The sequence below is a fragment of the Synchiropus splendidus genome, chromosome 1 (genome assembly GCF_027744825.2).
Source record: "Synchiropus splendidus isolate RoL2022-P1 chromosome 1, RoL_Sspl_1.0, whole genome shotgun sequence".
In the NCBI taxonomy this organism is placed as follows: Eukaryota; Metazoa; Chordata; class Actinopteri; order Syngnathiformes; family Callionymidae; genus Synchiropus; species Synchiropus splendidus.
The window spans coordinates 70,256,131-70,277,346 of record NC_071334.1 but is presented as its reverse complement, the minus strand read 5'-3'; the positions used below and the strand labels follow the sequence as shown (position 1 = coordinate 70,277,346).

The 21,216-nt window shown below is 43.4% G+C and overlaps 1 protein-coding gene across 4 annotated transcripts in view; it reads left to right on the top strand.

Moving 5' to 3' along the window:
- The first annotated feature begins 1,718 nt into the window (after window positions 1-1,718).
- LOC128760716 (histone deacetylase 4-like) overlaps window positions 1,719-21,216 on the top strand; it is a 61,547-nt gene continuing 42,049 nt past the window's right edge. The window contains exons 1-4 of one of the 4 annotated variants that reach the window (XM_053868350.1): window positions 1,719-1,868; window positions 3,668-3,768; window positions 3,856-3,964; window positions 17,875-17,943. In XM_053868350.1, the coding sequence (XP_053724325.1) occupies window positions 3,943-3,964; window positions 17,875-17,943 (91 nt within the window). In that variant the 5' untranslated portion in view covers window positions 1,719-1,868; window positions 3,668-3,768; window positions 3,856-3,942. The other 3 variants (XM_053868342.1, XM_053868360.1, XM_053868335.1) reach the window with 3 other exon arrangements.

Here is a 21,216-nt window from a genome sequence, read left to right as displayed (position 1 = left end):
GTCCTGCAGCCTGAGTGTTGTGACGCAGAGGCCGAAGTGGCGCTCAAAGGAAGACGCCAGCACCTCATTCATGGAAGCTGAGCGACAGCAAGTCGTGCTGTGCTGTGTTCTTTCTGATCAATCTTATGCCCACCTTCCTGCCAATGAAGACAAGACCTCAAAATAACTAAGAGAAGACCGAGCAGTAGCTGAAGAGAAAAAAGACTGAAAAGTATCGTTGACCTAATTCTACCTTGACGATACATTTGGATCTCCTTCGTTCTTGCACCATTAAATAAAATAAGAACATCCAAAATGGATTCCTTTGGACAGCATTTAGTATGCACAATAAGTGATGGGGCTTTTACTCATTTGAGACAGCTTAAGTGACTGTTGATGAATTCAAGTTCTGTTGCTGAGTTGGTGAGCCTTGGTGTTGCAATGTCTGGCTCTCCTGAGATAAACCGTCTTCTCTTGCTCTATGGATGTCCTTTATTTCCAACATCTGAATTTTGTTGCCTCACTCATGAAGAACTTAGGTTTTACAAATGTAAATGTCTTGAGAAAGTATGTGTCATTTTTTTGGCCCTTAAACTTGACTGAACTTGTCATGAGCTGGAGTGTCTCCATGGTGACTGTCCATCAGTGCCACGATCTTACTACTAGGATCACGTCAATAGATATATACTCATATTGGATCAGCAGGCATCACAGAAGCTTCACATCACAACCACACTAAGTTGTACTTTTTTTCTGTGTGGTGAGCACGTCAGTATACAGCATTCACAACCCAAATTACAAACTCAACACAAACATCATGTTTATGTGTGGGTTAAGCAAGACATATAATATGAAAATAAAAAAATTCTGTCTCCTGCAACCGTTACATTTGATATTTCTGTTATTTACATTTACAATAAGTACTTTAGTGCAACTGTGGGGCCTGCCAGAGGCAAAGTTTTGGTGAGGGCCACTTATGACTGGTCATATTGCTTGTTGATATTTATTCATAATAATTACTTGTTGGTGAATCCACTTCATGCCAATGTGAGTCTCTTGATGATCTATTAAAAAGCACCAGATTATGTTCAACATTAGGAAGATGTTGGCTTCAAATACCATGTGTTTCGCGACCCCTCAAATGTGCATCACATAGTTTTGCACCGTACAGAAGGTGCTTACTATCTTGGAGGATGAGAATCAAATTGGGTTTGATCGCCATTGGCCCGTAAATGGACTAGTAACAGTGGAACCATGAGTTACTGCAGAGCCCAACATTACTAACTTCAGTAAACCTGTCTGTCAATAAAAGCTGATATCAGTTATCAGCGTAAGTTTGAGACCCTGTGTGAGGATCAGATTGGCTAATATGAGCCAAGACCCAAGATCACAGAGGAGATATGTAGTAGCACGTAAAGGACTGTAGAGACCCTTGTTATGTTAATGAGTGAAATTACTTTAAGCTGTGATTTTGTGCTTGGTCCAAGGAATCCAGGTTTGCAGGTGCCAGCACGAGCATGAGCAAGTGAGTCGGCCACATGGAAATAATGGTATGATGTTTGCACGAAAAAAAAAAAAATTATATATTACATATGAGCGCTTACTAATGTGGAGACATTTATATAATAATAATAATAATAATAATAATAATAATAATAATAATAATAATAATAATAATAAGAGGAGCGGGCTGACCCCGCCTCTGCCTATTGCGGGGCTGCTCCATGTGACGCTGCTGGGCCGTAACAAAAATCCAGTATGGCGGAATCTGCCAGGAGATGAAATTGTCGTCCATTCTTTCTCCTGTGCCGGGAAGAAGCTGTAAGGGGAACATGGAGGAGAACTGGGAGTGTGGCGGAACACGCTGTCGCCCTGCAGCAGGGCTGCTGGTGAGTTCGGGTCCAGTCGGGAGAAATGTCTACTGGAGCCGCTTTGATGTTGATAGTCGGGCAGTGATGCGATACACACACACACACTCTCTTCATCAAAACAATGTCCAGCTGCAGGTCTCTCCTTCTGTCGCTTATTGCGGGGCTCTAACGGCTGTTTCGCAGTCCGGACACAGAGCGTGTTTCAGTGTCGAGGACCAATGTCTGACGGCCGGTGAAGTCAACATTTGAAGGCGGTAGTTGCTCTGTAGCGGGCGGGAAGTGCGGGAGTGTTTATTATGCCGATTGTTGCTGAGCTATTTTTAGTCGGCCGATAAGAGCCACACGTCAAAACGCGATGCAGTTCTTTACTATCGCCATTCTGCCTCACTAACACCGTGAAACTCGGGCCTCTGTGAGTGAACATGTATATATACTGTGTGTGTGTGTGTGTGAATGGTTGGAGATGGGCGGTGGTAACGCTCTGCATGCGTCAATCTCTTTTTTTTTGTGAATGGGGGCGTTTAAGCGTTGAAGCAACATCGTGTCTGCCTGTTTTAACTGCCGGCCACTTTCTAAAGTGGAAGGAAGTGCACGGCCGGCGAGAGCCGTGCCATTGAGTTGGTAGTTTAGTGCAAGCTTCGGTTAGCTGCTGCGTGTTGACGGTGTAGCTTCTGTCACAACAATGCAGCAACTAGTGAAGTGACTTCTCACCCCGTTAATATCCATTCGAATACAAGAAGAACACATTCATCCATTTCTGAAATGACTTCGACCCCCCACATTGGCTCTCCAGTGAACCCATTTATGCGTCTGCATCATCTCAGTTTGGCCTCCAGGGCCTGTCTCCCCAGACCTGTCATCCTGCATTAGACTAACTTTTTAAGGGACAATTGCATTGGGCACACACACACACTAGCGCGCGCACACACACTCCTGTGAACATGGTGCATGCATGAAGCCCCCCTGGAGTGGCAACAACTCCCCAAACAACATGCTGACCCCTCCCATCACTCCTTGCTTCGCCATCATAAAGTGTGTGTGTGTGTGTGCTGTGCAGTGACCGACTTTATTTTTTGGAAAGGGGGGGGCAATTTGTTCCATGGCTGGATGCACTGTCTGGCACTCTGTCTTAAGAACCCACCTCCCACCCCTTGCATCCAAACAGCCTGACTTCACAGACCACTGTCACCACCACCACAACAACAACACACACACACACACACACACACACACACACACACACACACACACACACACACACACACACACATGCAAGGGCGTGGACATGAATGCTCCTCGTCATGTCTCAGTTGCCCCCCTCCTCTCCATGCATGATACCCTAGGGCAGTGTTACCCCATTTCTATTGGTGGTAGTTGGGTCCACTTGGGCATGGTGCTTTCATCCCATCTGACACTTTGGCTCCAGGGCTGGTGAATTAGAGCTGTTTGGAAGACAAAGAAAAGAACAGTCATTTGAACTGATGTCCACAACCTTATTGCTAAATCAAAAAATAATGATCCGATTCTTTCTTCACCGTCACCCGTCTGGTGCTTTCTCCCTGTCCCTCGTTCATCACACTTGGTCTTCTGTGTACAAAAGTCAAGGCAACATTCAATCACTATCACCATCATCTGTTTTTTAAATAAACATCAGTCCCCAAAATTGTTGCTTGTCTCAATGAACTTTTGACTTCTGTGATGAGCAGGAAATGTGATGGTTTACTTTCTCTGTGTGGCAAAACTTCAGGAATAAGAGTCCCTGCTGAAACCTGTCAACATTTTTCTGACTGCACTTCTGTTCTTTCCTCTTCTCATAGCCTGGCCCTGAAGCTTGACAGAGCCCTGATCAGAACCAAACACAAAGGCTCATGGGGATTGGCTGCTGCTCCATCTGGATATCTGCTTCCTGTTTCCAGCTGTGAGAGACACTTTGGAGGCCGTCTTTACACTGCATGTTGAATCCGTCTCCAGACACTCGCAGACATCTACCATTTTGGCAGGATAGCAGTCTCACTAGCTGGTCAACCACATCTGCACACTCCCACGCGCCAAGGGCCCGTCTGAGCTGCTGGGTCGCACACACCGGCCAGCGATGACATCACACAGTCACCCAGGTAGGAACTCTTCTAACGCTGGCCGTGCTCTTTTCAGCATGAGCTGATACTGTGAAGTCAGTGATGCAAAACCATGTAGTGTGGCGCTGGGTCAGGTTTGTTTTGAACCTCATCGATCTGCCACTTTCTACTGTGTGCACCCCTTATTTGATGTATACATGTGTCCAAATGTGTATATGTCTGTGTTTTCTTTCTCTTGCGTTAGTAGTCACGTTCTTGTTTGGAACTCCAAGTGACTCTGCGTCTTATTGAAGTCAGGTTTATGAAATAATGTGGTCAAAGAACTAGCCTGTGGTCAATGTTTATGCAGTGGCTTCCTGTCATAGATTAACTTGTCCCTCCAGGAGATGGCGATGTTGCGAACACAACTAACAATGCACTTCCAACCAATCCCTCGAGTTCTGCTAGGTGCTACAATTTTGTCCAAACACAGCAACTTTCCCTCCAGTTCCACCAATTACTTTGGCCTCTCTTCGTCTAAAACAGTTGAACTCACTAGTGCAGCTCGTCGTCACCCGAACCTTGTACAGGGCTACTAACTCACAGAACTCACAGAAACTACTCACAGAACATCATTATAAAAAAGCTGCACTTATTTTATCATTGGTTTTTATTTAGCGTTCATTTATTTATTTAGTGTTTGTCTGTTCTTTGCACTTAAAATACTCATTGCTTTTTGCAAATAAAGCGGAAAAAAACGTAACATATCATGGAGGTGTGCATGATTATGGCGCACATAAAGCATATGACTTGAACACATAAAGCATATGTGTTCAAGTCATTTTTATGCTAAAAAGTGACTAATTCGAATAGTAAAAAAAGGCCTGCCCCGTAAACTAGTTAAATGAAGAGGAAGGGCACCATCACTATCTCCCCTGATATATTTGAAGTTTTTTCAGTGAGGACAGAGATTATAGTTGCTGCTTCAGGAGCTGATAAATAATGTGGTATGCAGCTGGCTCACAAAATGGTCATCTTCCTGGTTGCTCAGGTACCTGATGGCGTGGAGTGTGTTTACGCCTGGTGGAGTGTGGCCTAACAACTGACCTCTTGGATCTGGAAAATTTCTGCTTAAATATCTGCAAAACCCTCAAGCACTCGTGTCTTAACTGTCAAACCTGCACTGTTAAAATATGTCATCGTATCGGATGATTGTGGATGACATCTAGACACGTCAGGAGCGCACTCACATGTGAGTGTGCATGTATGTGTGTATGTGTGCATGTGTCCAAGAAGGGTCAACTGCAGCGTTTAGCCAGCAGTGTTTAGGACCTTACTGAGTCTGAGGGCCTTTATAGGTGGAAAAGCAGATGACTGTGATTACCATGCTGGGAACCTGCCTTCACTCAAGGCATCCCTGAGTTACTGAAGTTGTTTCCAGGCGACCCTTGATCAACTTTGCTTTCTTAAAAAGTCAACTCAATCTTTTGGTCCAGAGCGGTTGGACGATAGGAAGGAAATACTGTTAAAATGGCTTAAACAACTGCTTTAGACGAATGTAGCAACTAGAATTATTAAAAAATAATTTTGGCATAAGACCAGCAAAGCAAGAAGACGACTGTTGCTAATGTTATTGTTTTTGTCTGAGAGTACTACTCCTACGGAACCGTACATCATGCTGAACGTGAGTCACAGGAAGTGATGCCATGCCGCTGGAGCCAAGGTTATACAGTAATAGTTTTGGAGTTTTCATTAGTTTTCGTTTTATTTAGTTGTGAACTTTTGTCAATGAGGTTCAGTTAGCTTGAATTAGTTTTAGTTTTTGAAAAACGCTTGGTTTCGCTTTGGTTTTTATTCGTTTTTGTGATTGTTTTAGTTTTTTTTTTCCTTCAATATGGGGTATTGAAATAAGATTGCTGATTGAAATAGATCACAAAATTAGTCGGTAATAAAAACTCCTCAAAAGACTCCATATAAGATGACAGGTTTGCCCCACTACCAGCTTCATGCTAGTCAGCGTTGTCAGGTCAGTCTTCAGATTTTAAATCATCTCAAAAGGCTTCTTCATGATAAATAAATGTTAATTAATAAATGTAGACAGAAACGAAGGACAATTTCGCTATAATTTTAGTATGTTTTGTTTTGTTTTGTAAAAGGTTTCAGTTTTCAGTTATTGTTTTATGAAAAACGTTCTGTTTATTATTGGTTATTTTTATTATTTTTCTATTTTTATCTCAGTTAACGAAAATGGTTTACAATTCTAGTTTTCGTTTTTTTTTTAGAATTTTTGTTAACTATAATAATCGTGGTAGGAATGGGCAGCTTGGTGGCGAATGATACGAACAGATTGAACAGAAGAACAGACTCAGCAAAAGTTGCGGTGGGAATTGCTGACGGTATAATGCTTGCTTTTATTAATGAGAAGTACATTTCTTTCCGACCTGCAGCCGTCTTCAACCCAGTATGTCTCTTCATATACATCTCTTAACGTCCAACCAGTGCGACCTCCCCTGTCATTTGGTTATGGTATTTGATACAGGGTTTCACCAGAGAAGAATAAGGAAATAAAAGTCACGGAACGGTGCGCAGCCAATTAAGAAGCGATGGGAAAGTTTCGACTTTTACTGAATTGATGACTGTAAAAACACTACTTTTTCATCATGACAAGTAAACCCCTCTCTCTTTTTACGTCTGGCTGGAATGTGTGACTTGAGTTCCCCAAGCAATGGACTTAATGAGGTTTCTTTCTGGATTTCTTTCTTGCCGAACACCGCCATAATCATGCACACCTCCATGATATGTTACGTTTCTTTCTGGCTTGTTTCTATGTTTTAATACGATTGGTCGTGTGAGATGTCATCGTGAAAAAGGGCCAATTTTTGTAAAGGTGTGGCGGCTCTCATTTAGGTCGCAGCGTTGTGGCACACTTGTTTACATGTAGCGGAAACTCTGTGATTAGATGTGTTGCCAAAAACCACCATTGTCTTGTCCACCTCCATGATGCGCTTGTTTCAATGTTTCCACTTTGTTTCATCACGTGTCATCACATGGGATTTCATCTAAAAAAACGAGTGGAAAGAAAAATTCTGAAGGCACGGTGGGGTGGGGCAGGGACGGGGATTAGTTGAATAAATATTTTCAAATCTTTGAGATCACGCTCATGCGACAAGAGAACACACAACTTTTTGTAATGGCACTCCTTTGTCTTCAGTGTTGTCAGATTCAGACCAATGTCTGTCCAATCTATCAACAGGGTGGCGGCCCATAATCGATCCACCCAGATATTCCCGAATAATTCATTAAACAAGGTTGTTATTGCTTTGCTACTTCATTGAAAATAGGAAAAGTCCTGGCAATGTGGTTGCTATATGAGTATATGATTGATTGAAATTTGAAGTCAAAGTCCCCAAAATTGGCAACAAGCCCACCACCGTACTACAGCTGCTGGACAGTCTTTTTTTTACCGTATTATTAGGGCATTGAATCGGTCTGAGTAGATCACAGTGGGGTAAATAATTTCACGGTGATTAGAGAAGTTGTTCTCTAATCTACCACTGTCAACAATGTTTTCTGTCTTGTGGTTAGAAGTATGTAATATGCATTGCATCAATGATATCCCGCTGTATGACGAAACCGTTCCACTGTTCTCCCCGGGAGTAATTGAATGGTTTGGGTGATAGACAATGTTGAACTGCAACGTTCCTAGTTTCTGCTCCTGCGGGTGAGTCGACACAGAGAAGTCAGATAGATGTGTCCTCTGTACACATTAAAAAGTTGAGGAACCAAAACAACATTCAGGCCGGATCTGATGCTCAAATCCCACCAATGAGATTCACATACAAAGCCAAAACTTTGAAAGCAGTCAGAGTGGTACAACAATGTGAATCGATGTTGAACATTATTTTTGGCTTAGACTTTGACTCAATAAACAGGAAATATGAATGAAAGACTAGCCTTTCTGTCGATTATTTGAAGCTATTATTAGTGCATCTCCTTTAGTTTATCTTCGTCTTTCAAATCAGTTTTGGGGAGTTTCTTGACCAATCCTCAGCATTCCTCCTCAACGATCAGTTCCTTTGTTTATCTACACTTAGGGGGCACTTATTTGATGCAACATTTAGTATTAAGCCAACTATGAGAGGCTGAGGGACGCCTTGATGGCCAAGTATGAAACTCCAATACTGAAATAGCCGCTGCAGCGACCAAGAAGTTGGCATAAACAGCTGCCCAAGTTCAGGCAGAACTAACAAAAGGGGAAGTTGGTATTATAAGAATGATGACATTGTTTATTCTGGTTTAATGTTTGCATGAACACAGCAGCTATGACATCTGTATAAATATAGGTCAGATATAATGAATGAAGCCAGTCTTTCCCTGCCAACTTGTTGCAAGTGATGCTTGTGTATGTCGGGGGGGGGGGGCCCTCATGGCCATTACTTTGAGGTCTTCACTCACATATGAGTGACAACTCTGCAACTTGTTGGGCAGGAAATCCTGACGGATGAAACCTGTGTCGGGCAGAAACGTTGGAGTTATTGCCCAGTAAGGTGCTTGTCTGAGCGTGCCTGTGTGTGGCACCCCTGAGTGCCAGAGATGGTTTGAAGAGCTTTTCAGAAGGAAACACTTACTCAAAGCAGGTCAACTGATAGCCTTCACATCCGTGTTTTAAGACTGTGGACAGGCTGAAGTATTTGGAGAGGAGTAATTGCAAGCTGCACTTAGAGCTGTCCCTCATCAGTCTGTGATTTTTTTGCTCTCCACTTCAGTAAAATGGGCCACACACATAATTGGGGTGTTTTTCATCCCGATTTTGCTCCTTCTCAACTGTTCATCCATCATCAACTGCACATCTGTTGCCGGGTCGTGGGGGCAGCAGCTTTAAAAGGTCGGCCAAGCGCACTTCCCCTGGCCCACATCCACCAGATCTGACTGGGGAATCCTAAGACACTCCCATCCCAGTCAAGCGACTTTTTATCCTTATGTGTGGGGTCTCTGACAGTTAAAAAACAATGCTTAGATTTCGAAAATCATTATATGCGTGTGGGGGCATATTTTGAAAACCAGTTCCTCTCCTTTTCTGAGATGTAAGTCAAGGTGTATTCAGTTCTTCTGGGAAACCGTTTCTCGATTACAAGAGGCACTTGATTTTTTTATCTGGAACTAAGTTGTTTTAGTGCGTTATCATTCAACAGGAACCAGGAGCTAAGCCCATGAATACCTTTTTAGTTGAACTGGGTTAATGAAACATCATAATGCAACTCACAATCCCCATCTTGACAGCCCATTAGGTGGCTCTCCGCTCTAAAATGTTTCCTCAACCATGTTAATGGAACTTCATTTTAAACCAAGACAGCGCCACCTTTTGAAGTCTGCCCCTATGGAAGTTATGGATGTTGAACCATTGTTCTATAGGGATTTGCGTCCAAAAATGTGCCCACCGTTTTCAAACCATGTTTGGAATGTTGAGCATAAATGGGCCATTATCAAGTCTAGTTTTCAGGCATATCAGTGAACCATGATCTGATCGACTAAACACAGGTTATTTTACTCCTTCACTGCTCATTGTTCTTATTTTCTGTTGTGTATTTTGCGTTATTTGTATGTACATTTTTTCACTATAGCGTGTTCTTGCGCTACACTGAGTCTTTAATGAATGTGGTGAACTTGAACGTGTGCTCTGACAGCAATGATCATCCAATACATATTTTCTTCATGTGAAAAGCTAATTTATTGTCCAGTAGTCCACAAAACGAGGTAACACAAAATAAGAGCCAGACTCCAGTGATGCGTAGCATGAATTCTACAGCCGTTGTTTTTGGACTAGGCGAGGCTTTTTTTTTTTTTTTTTAAACTTCCTCTAAGCTTTTTAATAAAGTACATTTTAAGACTGTATATATTACGTGCAACTACTGAAAATTATCCATATAATTAAAGTAATATAAGTAAGTAAGTGTGACAAAAGATTTTACATCTCATCATCTCTTATTGTTTCAGATTTTGACGTCCAGATTGTGTGTGCCGGGTGAAGAGCCCCTATGATATTTAAGATTTTTTCAGGCATGAAAAAGTCGCTCAGAATGGAAAATAGGCATAGATTTCACCTTCTGATACAGTGCCAGTAAAATGTCCTAATTTAGTTTTGGCTCCAATAGTCCACATTCAGAGAAAAGGTGGCTTAGACAGAAACAGCAATTAAAGGGTAGATTTCCGCATGCATTACTTTTCCAGCACCCTGTCAAAAGCATATCTATGGCAGGATATAGACTGTGTAGCGATGAGATTTAACTGCTGTTTTGCACTTGTGTGGGTGTGAGCGCCTTTTATGGCTCTGAACCAGTGAACTTGACACTATTGCTCCGTTCCTCGAAGTCTCAGCCGTATCTAGGTTACAAACTGCAACAATATCCAAGTGAACACGGCCCTGCAAGACAATAAAAAAAAATAGTCCAGTGTTGTAATCACCAGGCGATTAAATACTGTCGAAAAGTTCCGCTGGTGTTCCCCTGTTCAAAGCTGTGAAGGAAGGACAATGAAAATGTGAAATGAAGCTGGTTGGACGACGGATAAGCAGATGGTGCTGAATTAATTTTGAATGTCTTTGTGGCTTCAAGTAGGAGCTGGCACTTTAAACAGACAAAGAGGCGTGAGGGTAGCGGGGGGCAATTGATTTTTGCAATTTTAGGTTTCTTGTTTTCTTTATCCAAAAGCAGAAGTTGAATCATACACTCCTAGAGATAATGTATCAACGATACTTAAAACAAAATATATAGATATATTATCGAAAAAGGAGATGTTTTGGAATATTTTTGACACAGAAAGAAATGGTCTTCTTCTCATTATTAAAACGAAAGTCAAAAGGCTCAAAAGTGCACTGCAACTGTGTTATTACATTCTAAACAATATAATACCCCTAGCCAGAGAATGTCCACACGAACCAGGTCGTCGGGTAAAAAAAAAAAAAATCCCGTCCTCGACTGCCACCTAGTTCTCTTTGCACCCGACCCCTATGACTCCCTCTGTGGGTGGTGGGTCCGCAGGAGGGACGGCCCATGTCGTTCATTCGGGCTTGGCCCGGCCTGGCCACATGGGCAGAGGCCATGCCCCCTGGACGCCTCCCTGGGGAGGTGTTCCGGGCATGTCCTACCGGGAGGAGACCCCGGGGAAGACCCAGGACTCACTGGAGAGATGATGTCTCCGGTCTGGCCTGGGAACGCCTCGGGATCCCCCGGGAGGAGCTGGAGGAGGTTTGTGCAGACCGGGAAGCTTCCTTGCTCCGAATGCTGCCTCCGCGACCCGACCCCGGATAAGCGTTAGAAGAAGGTGAAAGGTGATAATACCCCTAATGTTCGTGTGTTCTGCATGTTTTTTTTTTTTTCCCTTATCAAGGCAAATTCATTTACAGACAGAATTCATCTGTCCACTTTTCACGATCATTAAATACAAGAGTAATGTGGTCTGTGATCTGCTGTGTCAATCACATGACGGCATGGATGATGTGTGGGTGTTGTGGACACTCATTTGGCGACTGTCCGGCAGATAGTATGGATGAGTCTTTGATGGCTCTCTCTGATGTGCACATTAAAGCGTCCTGTATCATCGCTGTTGTGATGACAGTGTTGAACACGCTGCAGCTGTAGTCAGGGTCTTTCCAGTGCACTGCGATGACCCCTGTGATTTCTAGTGCTGTCCAAGGTCCTAAATGTTGTGCTTTGCTGGAAGGAAATGTATTTGGTTTAACATTGTCCTTTTAATTTCTATGGCTCTGATTTTCTTATGTATTTCTCCATGCTGGAAACAATGCGACACCCAGTTTACATATGTCTGTGACCCTTAGCTCCTAATTTTTACATTTTTTTTATAAATTACCCACAATAGTGTGTTTTCCAATCAGAATATTGATTGGCATTTAAAAGGTCTGTTTGGATGTGGTGCTGAACAACCTGAATCTAGAATGGCAAATGTTGTCGTTTCACTTTGAGGGAAGATTCTCATTTCATCAGTTCTGTTGTGCAGCAGATCAGATGTAGTTTTTGAAAGTCAATTTATCACTCATTCATTTACCCTGGTCCCAAATGATTTTGACTCCCCTGTGAGGACAGATGCTCTCTGAGCCCTGCTCTTCTGGAGTGGGCCATTCCTTAACATGCTATTGGTGACGTCAGACACCTAATATTCAAGAGCCTTGGATCATCACCAGTTTATTCTGTGGAATGTGAAGGCTTGTTCCCAGAGGAGATTCATTGTTCTCAGCTGGTTCTGTTCAACAACTGAATGATCCAAACAGACCGCAGTTGACCTGAAGTGGGCATGTCAGGTATGTAACTATTGTAGGGAGAAGAGAAACAAGTTATCTGAGGGGCCTCTCCTTTGTCAACAGTAGTAATCATTATAGAGTATTTTCAAGAAAAGGTCCCTCTCTTTGACATTGAAACAAAGGTTGCATTTAGACTGCAGCCTGGAGTGACCCAAATCCCATTTTTTGCCCCTATATGACCTGTATCTGATGTTTAAATTGCAGTCTGAACAACCCAGTTTCTAATGTGACCCAGGCCACTTGGGTATGTGGTCCTAATTCCAATACGTATCCATCTTCAGTATGAATGACCAGGTAGCATCTATCCGACCTGCATGTCATAGAGCTCTCACAAAGTTTCTCTTGCCATAGGGACCTTATGAACGAACTCACGCGTCAGTGAATCCGCTCACATCAGAATCCCACCATTCTTGGCTGTGACTCCGCACCCACACTCTTCTCTGTATAAGTTGCTGCCATTGCCCTACAAAATTCAGTTACCAAAAATCTGGCTCTTTTCTGTCTTAACCTCCTTAAAACCAATAAGTCGTGCATGCGTTGGTTCCGATAGCGAAGCCACTTTAATATCGCCAGATATACTCCACTGCTAGTGTCCATGTTTGCAAACAGTGAGCACGCTCACATACAAGTCGCGTTTGATTGTAAATGCCGGCAACCTCGCAATTTATGTTTTATTTCTTTAAAAAAAAAACAAATGAGCATTAAGCCCTGCAGTCTGAACTTAGTGTTGTAGTCAAGACCACAACATCGTAGACCGAGACATTATCAAGAATGGAAAGTATAGAGACGGATATTTGGAGATCAAGACTTGACCAACACTGTTTATGTAAGGATTCTCAAACTGATCCACAGACACCACTGATAAATATCAAAGACCAAACGCATCAAAACGGAACTAAAATCCAGAATCCTTCTTTCACCAGTTATGACAGTTTTCTCTGTCGGTCGTGACTGGCCTTCAATACTAAGACAGAGACAAGAAAAAATGCATACGAGACCTTAAAAAAGACCAATCTTGAGTACTTCAACATTATCACTCACTCCATCTTAATCCAGACACGTGCGAGCTCATGCCGCTTTCTTCCAGGTGTGAAGGGGTTAAAAGCTTTCCCTGCGATAACGAGGGCCCGACTTATCCCTGAGTCTATTTTTAGAAAGGCACACACAAGATGGACTCACGTGCATGCGTGGCAAACAAACAATCATTATTTTGGTCTTCTGTGCTGATTCTCTTTTTCACGACTGAGCAGTTTGCTGCAGTGTGCTGTTCAGCTAAAAGAGGAGCATGCGTGACGGGGCCGCAGTGTCTTTCATGCCAAGGGTCATCGTGATCTGAGCATGACGCCTCATCATGGGCAATTTCAGGACTCACGTTGGGCTACCATCCGTTTGATAAGGTCAAACCCACCTGTTGAAACATTTTGGCAGATGGGAATACGCTTTTAACTGTTGTCTTACCAACAATACTGCCAGCACGCCCTCCATCACGGCTACCGGTGCGCAGAGAAGCGGAGCCACCCGCCCTGACACCGTGCTAGTCGTCTCTTCCCATGTGCCACCAACTTGGCTGGACAACCCCAGGAGAGGGTCCATCCAGGGACCCCCTCGGACACACAAGCTCACCCTGTCCTTGTACAAATGGAGCGCAGCATCCATCCCGTCCGCCGCACCCATCCCCCTCTAAAAACAAACACCTCAACACAGCCTTTCTGAAGGGTGGATGTCCTGGGACGTTAGAAAAGCTCTGTTTTTAATTGGTATTAGGCAGAGAGGCAGCATGAGCTAATGAAAGGAATGGGACGCATCTTTTATCCCAGTGTCTTTTGTCCAGTCCCTGCCGAGAAACGGGATACACTGTGTTCTGCCAACGAGCTGTCAGCAGCAATTATGGTTTACACTGCTGCCTCGGATCCCTATCCTTGTGCCTTTTGACATGCTTCACAATGCTTGACATGACATGGCATGGACATCAAGGACACGCTGCCGTTCTAGATCAGATATCACATTTTTCAGATGGAATATATTAAGTCAAAGCTCATCAACTGTTTTAGACGATTCATTCCCAATTGTTTGTATGGCAGACAAGGATTCTAAAACAAATAGTAATGTATTTACGCCCACTGATGTATCATTGTTGAGACCGGTTTTGAGGACATTTGCAGTTATTAAAGTCATCATCAGGGTTTCTGCCAGGATTTCAAATCAGTGCCAGAGCAGCGGCATTCCTTGCCCCCACACCCAATCAAAAACAACACGGAACACAACAGAGCCAATAAAGAAACGATGAAGAGACAAACGTTTTTACATTTATGACAATAAAAATGCAAGTTTTTAACCATGAAAGACTTGAGTTCTGTGAGAAAGGGACTCCAGTCATTATAATGTTTCTTTTGGGAATAACACGCTGTAAAGTCCACCTCCATGATGCACTATATGCTATTGGTTGTGATGTTTCCACTTTGTTTAAATACGTTTGAGCACGTGAGAGCTCATCTTTAACAAGAGACCATTTTTCTGAAATGGTGGCGGTTCTCATTTAAGCCATGGCGACTCTTTTAAATGTAGCGAAAACCCTTAGTCACTGTTCTGGTCCTGTCATCACAGCCGAGTTCTAGTTCACCATTTGTGGCACACTGGTTAAAAAACACTGCTCTAAGTGACCACCAGCAGGAAGTTCAGTCGTTTGATATTGAATTCATTTGATCACATTACATTTCATTTCAGTAATTTTCTTTGTTGCAAAAAATAGACTTTTCAACTGATATTGATTCTGTTTGGCCTGCAACTGATTTGAGTGTCGACTCCTGGTGAAGCTGATGTTGGAGCCTCTGTTGTACAAGACGTGGCATTGAAATGTGCAAAAATCGGATCGTGTAGCAACAGTAATCATCTCCATCAAGGTCTCTAAAGATGCACCTTTCAATGACGACTTGTATACGTTTCCATTCCATGCCGTATCATGCCATACAAATGAACTTGTCCTCCAAGCCTCCTTCTATTCTGGTACACATGATGACCTCACAGAAACCCATATTCATGAATGAAATTCTCATTTCCATCATTGTGGTGATTCTCACACATCTTTATGAATTGATGCCCAGTGAGTGGATTGGACAAACTGTTCCAGAAAGGGCTGCAGTGGCTGCAGGTTTTTGTTCCAACCCATCAAACACACACTGTTTAACCGTTCAGTCAACTGAAACCAGCAGCAACAGACTGACAATCAATTGATTACTGCCCTCAGACACCTGATTGGTGAAGCTTTGTGTGCCAGTGGGGTTGGAACAAAAACCTGCCCTTGAGGACTGTTTTTTCACCCCCCTGCCTGAATATGTGACATTACACACACTTGTTGGTCATCTTTGTGGGGACTCACCCTAAACCTAACCATCCAAAATGAACCTGAACCAAGACTCCGAACCAAACTTGAATCCAACTTCATTGTTGTTTTGAAGCTTTCATCCTCAATTTGAGGCTTGTCCCGGTGGGGACTGGCGAAAATGTCTCCACATGCAGGTGTGGTTGCAAGAATGGGGTAGTGTTGGCAGTGGACTGCTTGGCAGAGACTTGACTCTGATTGCTTTTCTAGTTACTTTATGTTGCTTTGTTTAAATTTCCAATATTTAACAAGAAATCTGTTGATGCTGCACTTTGGAAGTTCTAAATTCCAATCCTTGTCGTGTCCCTTGCTGTATTGAAAATGTATCAAACTGAACCAACGTTTATATCATCGTCACACACCTACACATCAGAGATCCATTATTTTCAATGCCTGCTGTCCAAGCAGAGTGTGTTGTGGTTTCCAGTCCAAGGTTTTTATTGAAGCTCAGATTTAGGTGTTTTTTTCCCCTGAAACAATGTGGTATTTTCCCTGTTAATCGTTTTGTTGGATCATTTAGTTGTTCACCGCTGATTGTGAAGATTGAGAAAGGCAATGTTAGACACAAAGAGACTCTTCACGTGGAGTTTGATTCATTGTATTGTTCCTGTCCTGTTCACCTTCAGGCTTGAGTCCACCCGGACGAAACGGTCAAGCTGGAAGTGCACTGAATGTAATGAGGCTGGACTATTCTTCCTCTCTGCTTCTGGATTAAACATGGAGTCAAAATGAACTATGCTTGTGGCCATCTTGCCTCACGTCAATGCTCACCTTCAGTCTTCACAATTTCATCTTCTGACACGTTTCTCCACAAGCAGGAGCTGCATTAGCTTGACTGGACTGACTCCTCGCCTCAGGCGATCGTAGTCTATTTATAGCTATTTAAAGCTCCCTATCTCTCGATACTTACCCACGGGGACCTTGAGGAGTGAGGATGGCGAGAGAATACACAAGGTGGAGAGCGGTGCAGGGGTAGTGAGGCGCAGGTTCTGGATGACTTGTGTGTGGTTTTGCCTGTGTGTTTTACACACCTGTGATGCATCTCTGGTGTCATCCTGTGGTTTGGATACTAACCACAGACACAGACATCAGTTCCTTCTCTTAAGTCATAGATGTAAAGCTGCCAGCAACCATTTGTGTAGACTGTGTGTGACGTTACCGGCTGCCACAGGTGCCATCACATGCTGATGCGCTTGCATTTGCAATTCAAAGCCAAGAAGTGCGTGTCATGCCAAGCTTGGGACTCATCACTGCCACATCTGTTTGTTTTGCCCGAGTGCTGTGGCCTCTGTCTCTACATCATTTGAATGGTGTGGGTTTGTTGGGATGGAACATGAACATCACTGTGATGAGCATGTGCTGCCGATCCATGGCTGATTAGTGCGTGTCTGTGGACTGCTTGCGTGTTCCTCAGAGACCTCCACAAATAGCTGAAGCCAAGTGAGAAGCTTGCTTGCTGTAGTTCTCCACCAGGGATTTCACATGTTGTTTCCTCCGTCCAGAGTGATGTACCGCTTGTTTCTTGCGCTCCAAACACAGATGGATCAAGTGCATCACGTGACCATCCGTTCTCTCTTTGCGCTGTTCCTCTCCCCTCTTTACCTCAGTCTTCCCCCTCTCCCCCTGCCTCCTCCTCCTCTCCTCAGTCGCTCTGCTTTTTATAGCCATGTCTTCCCAGGGCTCGGCTGCTACAAAAGCCTTTTCATGTTGCCACCATAATTACTGCCTACACACTGGTGCGTGCATGTACACACACAGAGCATCATATGCACGCACATAAGCGAGCAGTGCAACACCCGCACCGTGTCTTTGTGTCTGCATGTGTTTGCGTTGTGTGCTGTGCATGCTCTGCATGTGCTGTTATACACAAAAGGGTGAGCTATTTTTACCTCTCTCCCCCTCCTTCTACTCCTCGCCATCCCCCTCAACCCTCTTTGCCGCCGCTGCCAGCCAGCAGTATCAGTCGAGTGCCAGCATCCCTCCTCTCACACTGAACGTGCACACTGAGCAGATGAAGGCTGCTGCCCTCAGGTCGATGCTTATTTTAGGCTTCTTCTCCTGTCACAGAGGATTCTTTGCCTCTTCCGTCGGTCAGCATGTCTCAGTCAGATGCTAAGGTGGTGGGTGCATCACCGTGGCATGTGCCCTCCTCTGAGCTAGTGACCTGAAGCCTCATGGCTTGGACTGTGGTCTCATCTGATTAGCACCGTCGCTATTGGAAGCCTTTCTCAATGTTGCGGACCATATTTGAAGCGGAGTGTTCTCTCTCTCCCACAGAGGGAATCCTGGGAAAGGAGCAGCCGCTGGAGGTGCTGAAGACGTCGGTGCTCAACCACATCCCAACAGGTTGGAACCGCATGTGCAGTTTTATGTGGATTACTTCTCTGAACGTGATTTCACTGTCAACCGCAGCCTCTGTGACTTTGCATTTGTTTGTCCTCACGCCTCTCCCCGTCTCAATAGTGGGGTCCGAGCAGTCGGTCCTCTGGTGTCAGACCTCCTCACCAGAGTTTCATTCAAAGGAAGCCTTGGGTCTCACCTCTGTTCATGGGCAACCTTTCGTTGTATGACTTGCCTGTAGCTTTTGATTCAGCTCATTGAGAAGACTGACGGCTATGAATTTAACAGGTCGCATGTGCAGTCAGTTTTAATGTGTATATTACATAATGGTAGGGAGGCAGCAAGGTAGCAGCATCTGACATGAATTAATACACAATCATATCTTCTCTCGTCCTGGGATTCTGTCATCCGCTAGAATGGCTGATAAAATATTGAGATCCGCTTCATTAGATATTCTAGAAGTCTGTTGCAGTGAATATCAAATCACCATGTTATGCCTTTGGCTGGAGGACCATGTGCTGGAATGTCTCACGTCTTTGGAGAACTTTTATCTCCTGTGCTTATATTTTTAATTAATGCTCAGGCTTTCCTTGACTTTGCTAACTCATTGGTTGGATGGAGAGGGTGAAACTCTTTGGATTTTTGATGTGTAACCTCAGCGAGTTCAGAGCTGTCTGAGATTCATGTTCTTTAGAAGCAAAGCTTGTGTTTGCTGGGCAGTGTTAATACCTACCATATTTACAAAACGTTTTTCAATTAAAAATGTTGAGCATTAACCGAGGTATGACCGGCATCGTTCCTGTCTGCCTGAACAGTGAGGATAAGATAAGTTCGATAGCCATTGGTATAATTCAAGAATGGACTTCTCAACATATTCAGGTTCTGTACCCTCGCTGATAGTTGTTATGAGACAGCATGCATCACCTGCTATCAGAGTTTTCTTATCATATTGTGGAGGAAGAGAAAGCGTGTCTAAGTAACTAAGTGATATGCTGTGGTTTCAATGTTTTGTGTATGTGGCGAATTATGACTGACATGAGTGACCAGTGTTCTAGTTTTCATGCTGCTCCGAAGTCTTGCAACTGGTCAGCTTGAGTGTGGGAGCTTTCAGGACAATTGTGGAGATGGTCTGAAATTTTGCCGTCAGAACTGTATGATGAACACTTCTCCTCGCAGCACGAGGCGTTCCTGAATCTCTGAATCTGAGTTTGGTTTGATCAAGAGACGCCAAATGGTCAGTAACACTGGCGTGAGTGGCATGAGTGAAACTGCACTGTAATAATTAGGGGTGTAAGAAAATATTGATACGTTCAAATACCGTGATACTTCATTGTGTGATATTGTATTGATATTTTTGCTGAAATATTGTAATACTTGCGATATTGTCTTGATAGTTTTAGTTGTCTACGTCAATATTTAATAGTTACTATACATAGATGCTTACATACTTGTATAGATACTTTGATTATGATGCATTTGTAACAAAAGTGAGTGGCGTCTACTGTATTTACAGGATGAATGTGATCAGTTATCGTGTTATACTTGAAATGTTTTCCAGAAATGTGTTTACTCTCTTTAGAAAACAGATTGGATCCTTGTTTTTGAAGATGTGAGTTAAACATGTTTGTGTGTGTGAAATTCGAGACCTACGATCGACCACAAAAGTACAGATTGAAATCCCACAAATTATATCTGATCACTTTATAAACAATCCACAACATGAAAATAACGATATGTAACTATCCGCGCAGCTTTTTGTTTTCAACACCTGCCCAACTTTTTTCCTGACTGCCGTTGTCCTGCTACGTGCCCCCGCGGCAGAGAAGTAGTTATTTTTCCGAGAAGCCTGTCCTTGTCCCTATCTCCTTCTGGTTCAGTTCAGATGTGGATTTCTGTCTTTCATAACTTGAGGTGGAGATATGGGACATTGTCAACTTATTGTTGGTGCTTATCTAATAGCAATTTAAAAGCTCTTCAAGTAAGCAGATGGAGACCATTGAAGAAGTGTAGTTTATCATAAGCCGGTTTTAGAAACATGTTTCTTCTGTAAGTGCTGCTAATATGATATAATGAACAGAAAAGTGGGTTCAGTTACGATGTATGCTATGAATAGTTTCTCTTGCATGTTGTTTCTCATCACACGGCTTGACATGCAGGAGGGGGTGCACACACACCTAATATTCTGGCATTTTACACCGGACCTATGAACAAAAATGGAAGGTACTCCTTTGCATTTGATCTGATTTATGCGTTGCTTCAGCATTAGCCATTGCTTTGAAACTGATGATGTAGAAATGTTATAATTTATTAGTCAACTTCATTTCTAAAGGTAATTGAAGGATCTGAGCTCTTTTCTTTTCTTGTTTTTTAATTTTATTTTCAATATCATTTCATGCATGAATACTTATATAATATACATTTAAAAATAATGGCTTTAATTGGCTTTTGTGTAAAAATGGTTGAGTGTTCTTCACCTCAACAAGGACGCCTCATTGGTAGATTGGTAGAACGGGACAGTTGCAGTGGTTGGACTAAATTGCAGCCTCTCACAGATGCAGAGTTTGGTTGGTATTGCGTTTATAGTTGCGTTCGCAACATTGTGTTTCCGGGAGGGGCTGACTTGCTAATATCTTCTTTTAGTCTTTTAGTTTGATGGCCTCTCACATCTGTCCCAGTGCACAAGGCACTTTAATTGCCCACTCCTGCTTTAGGAAATCCCCACAGCTGTAGTTGTGACTGAGGCAGTTCATTCATGTACCACAGTAACGGGCAACAACAACGTGCACCACAACTTTTAGCATGGTTGCTGAAATGTAAATTTCTCTCGCATGACCTTGGTCACCTGTCTGACGAGAACCGCCTCCCAAAATAGGCTCCAGCACAGCGAGATGCATTCGAGACTAAGCTGAAAGAAGTTCTTCTCTTTCAGCTGCAGGCTGGTGCGGAAATGAAAACAAAGAGTAGCACACGTTGAACTCGCTGGATCGGCTGTCCACTGGTCCGTGACCATCCGCAATCAGATCAGCTGTGACTAATTAATCCCATGAGTAATTTGATGGTAGCCCTTCCTGAAAAGGTTTTTGTTACACTCTGGTTACTCAAGCAAGGATGGTTTGTTGGAGAGTAAGATCTTTTCTCTGACGTCCCACTGTGGACCAGAGACTGTAAGAACGCAGGAGTCACAGCTGGGCTCACGCTGGTTCTCTCTGTTGCCTGCGTTGCTAAGCAACCTCACACACCTCCACAGTGTGTGCGTGAATGCAATCCACCTGACCCTGT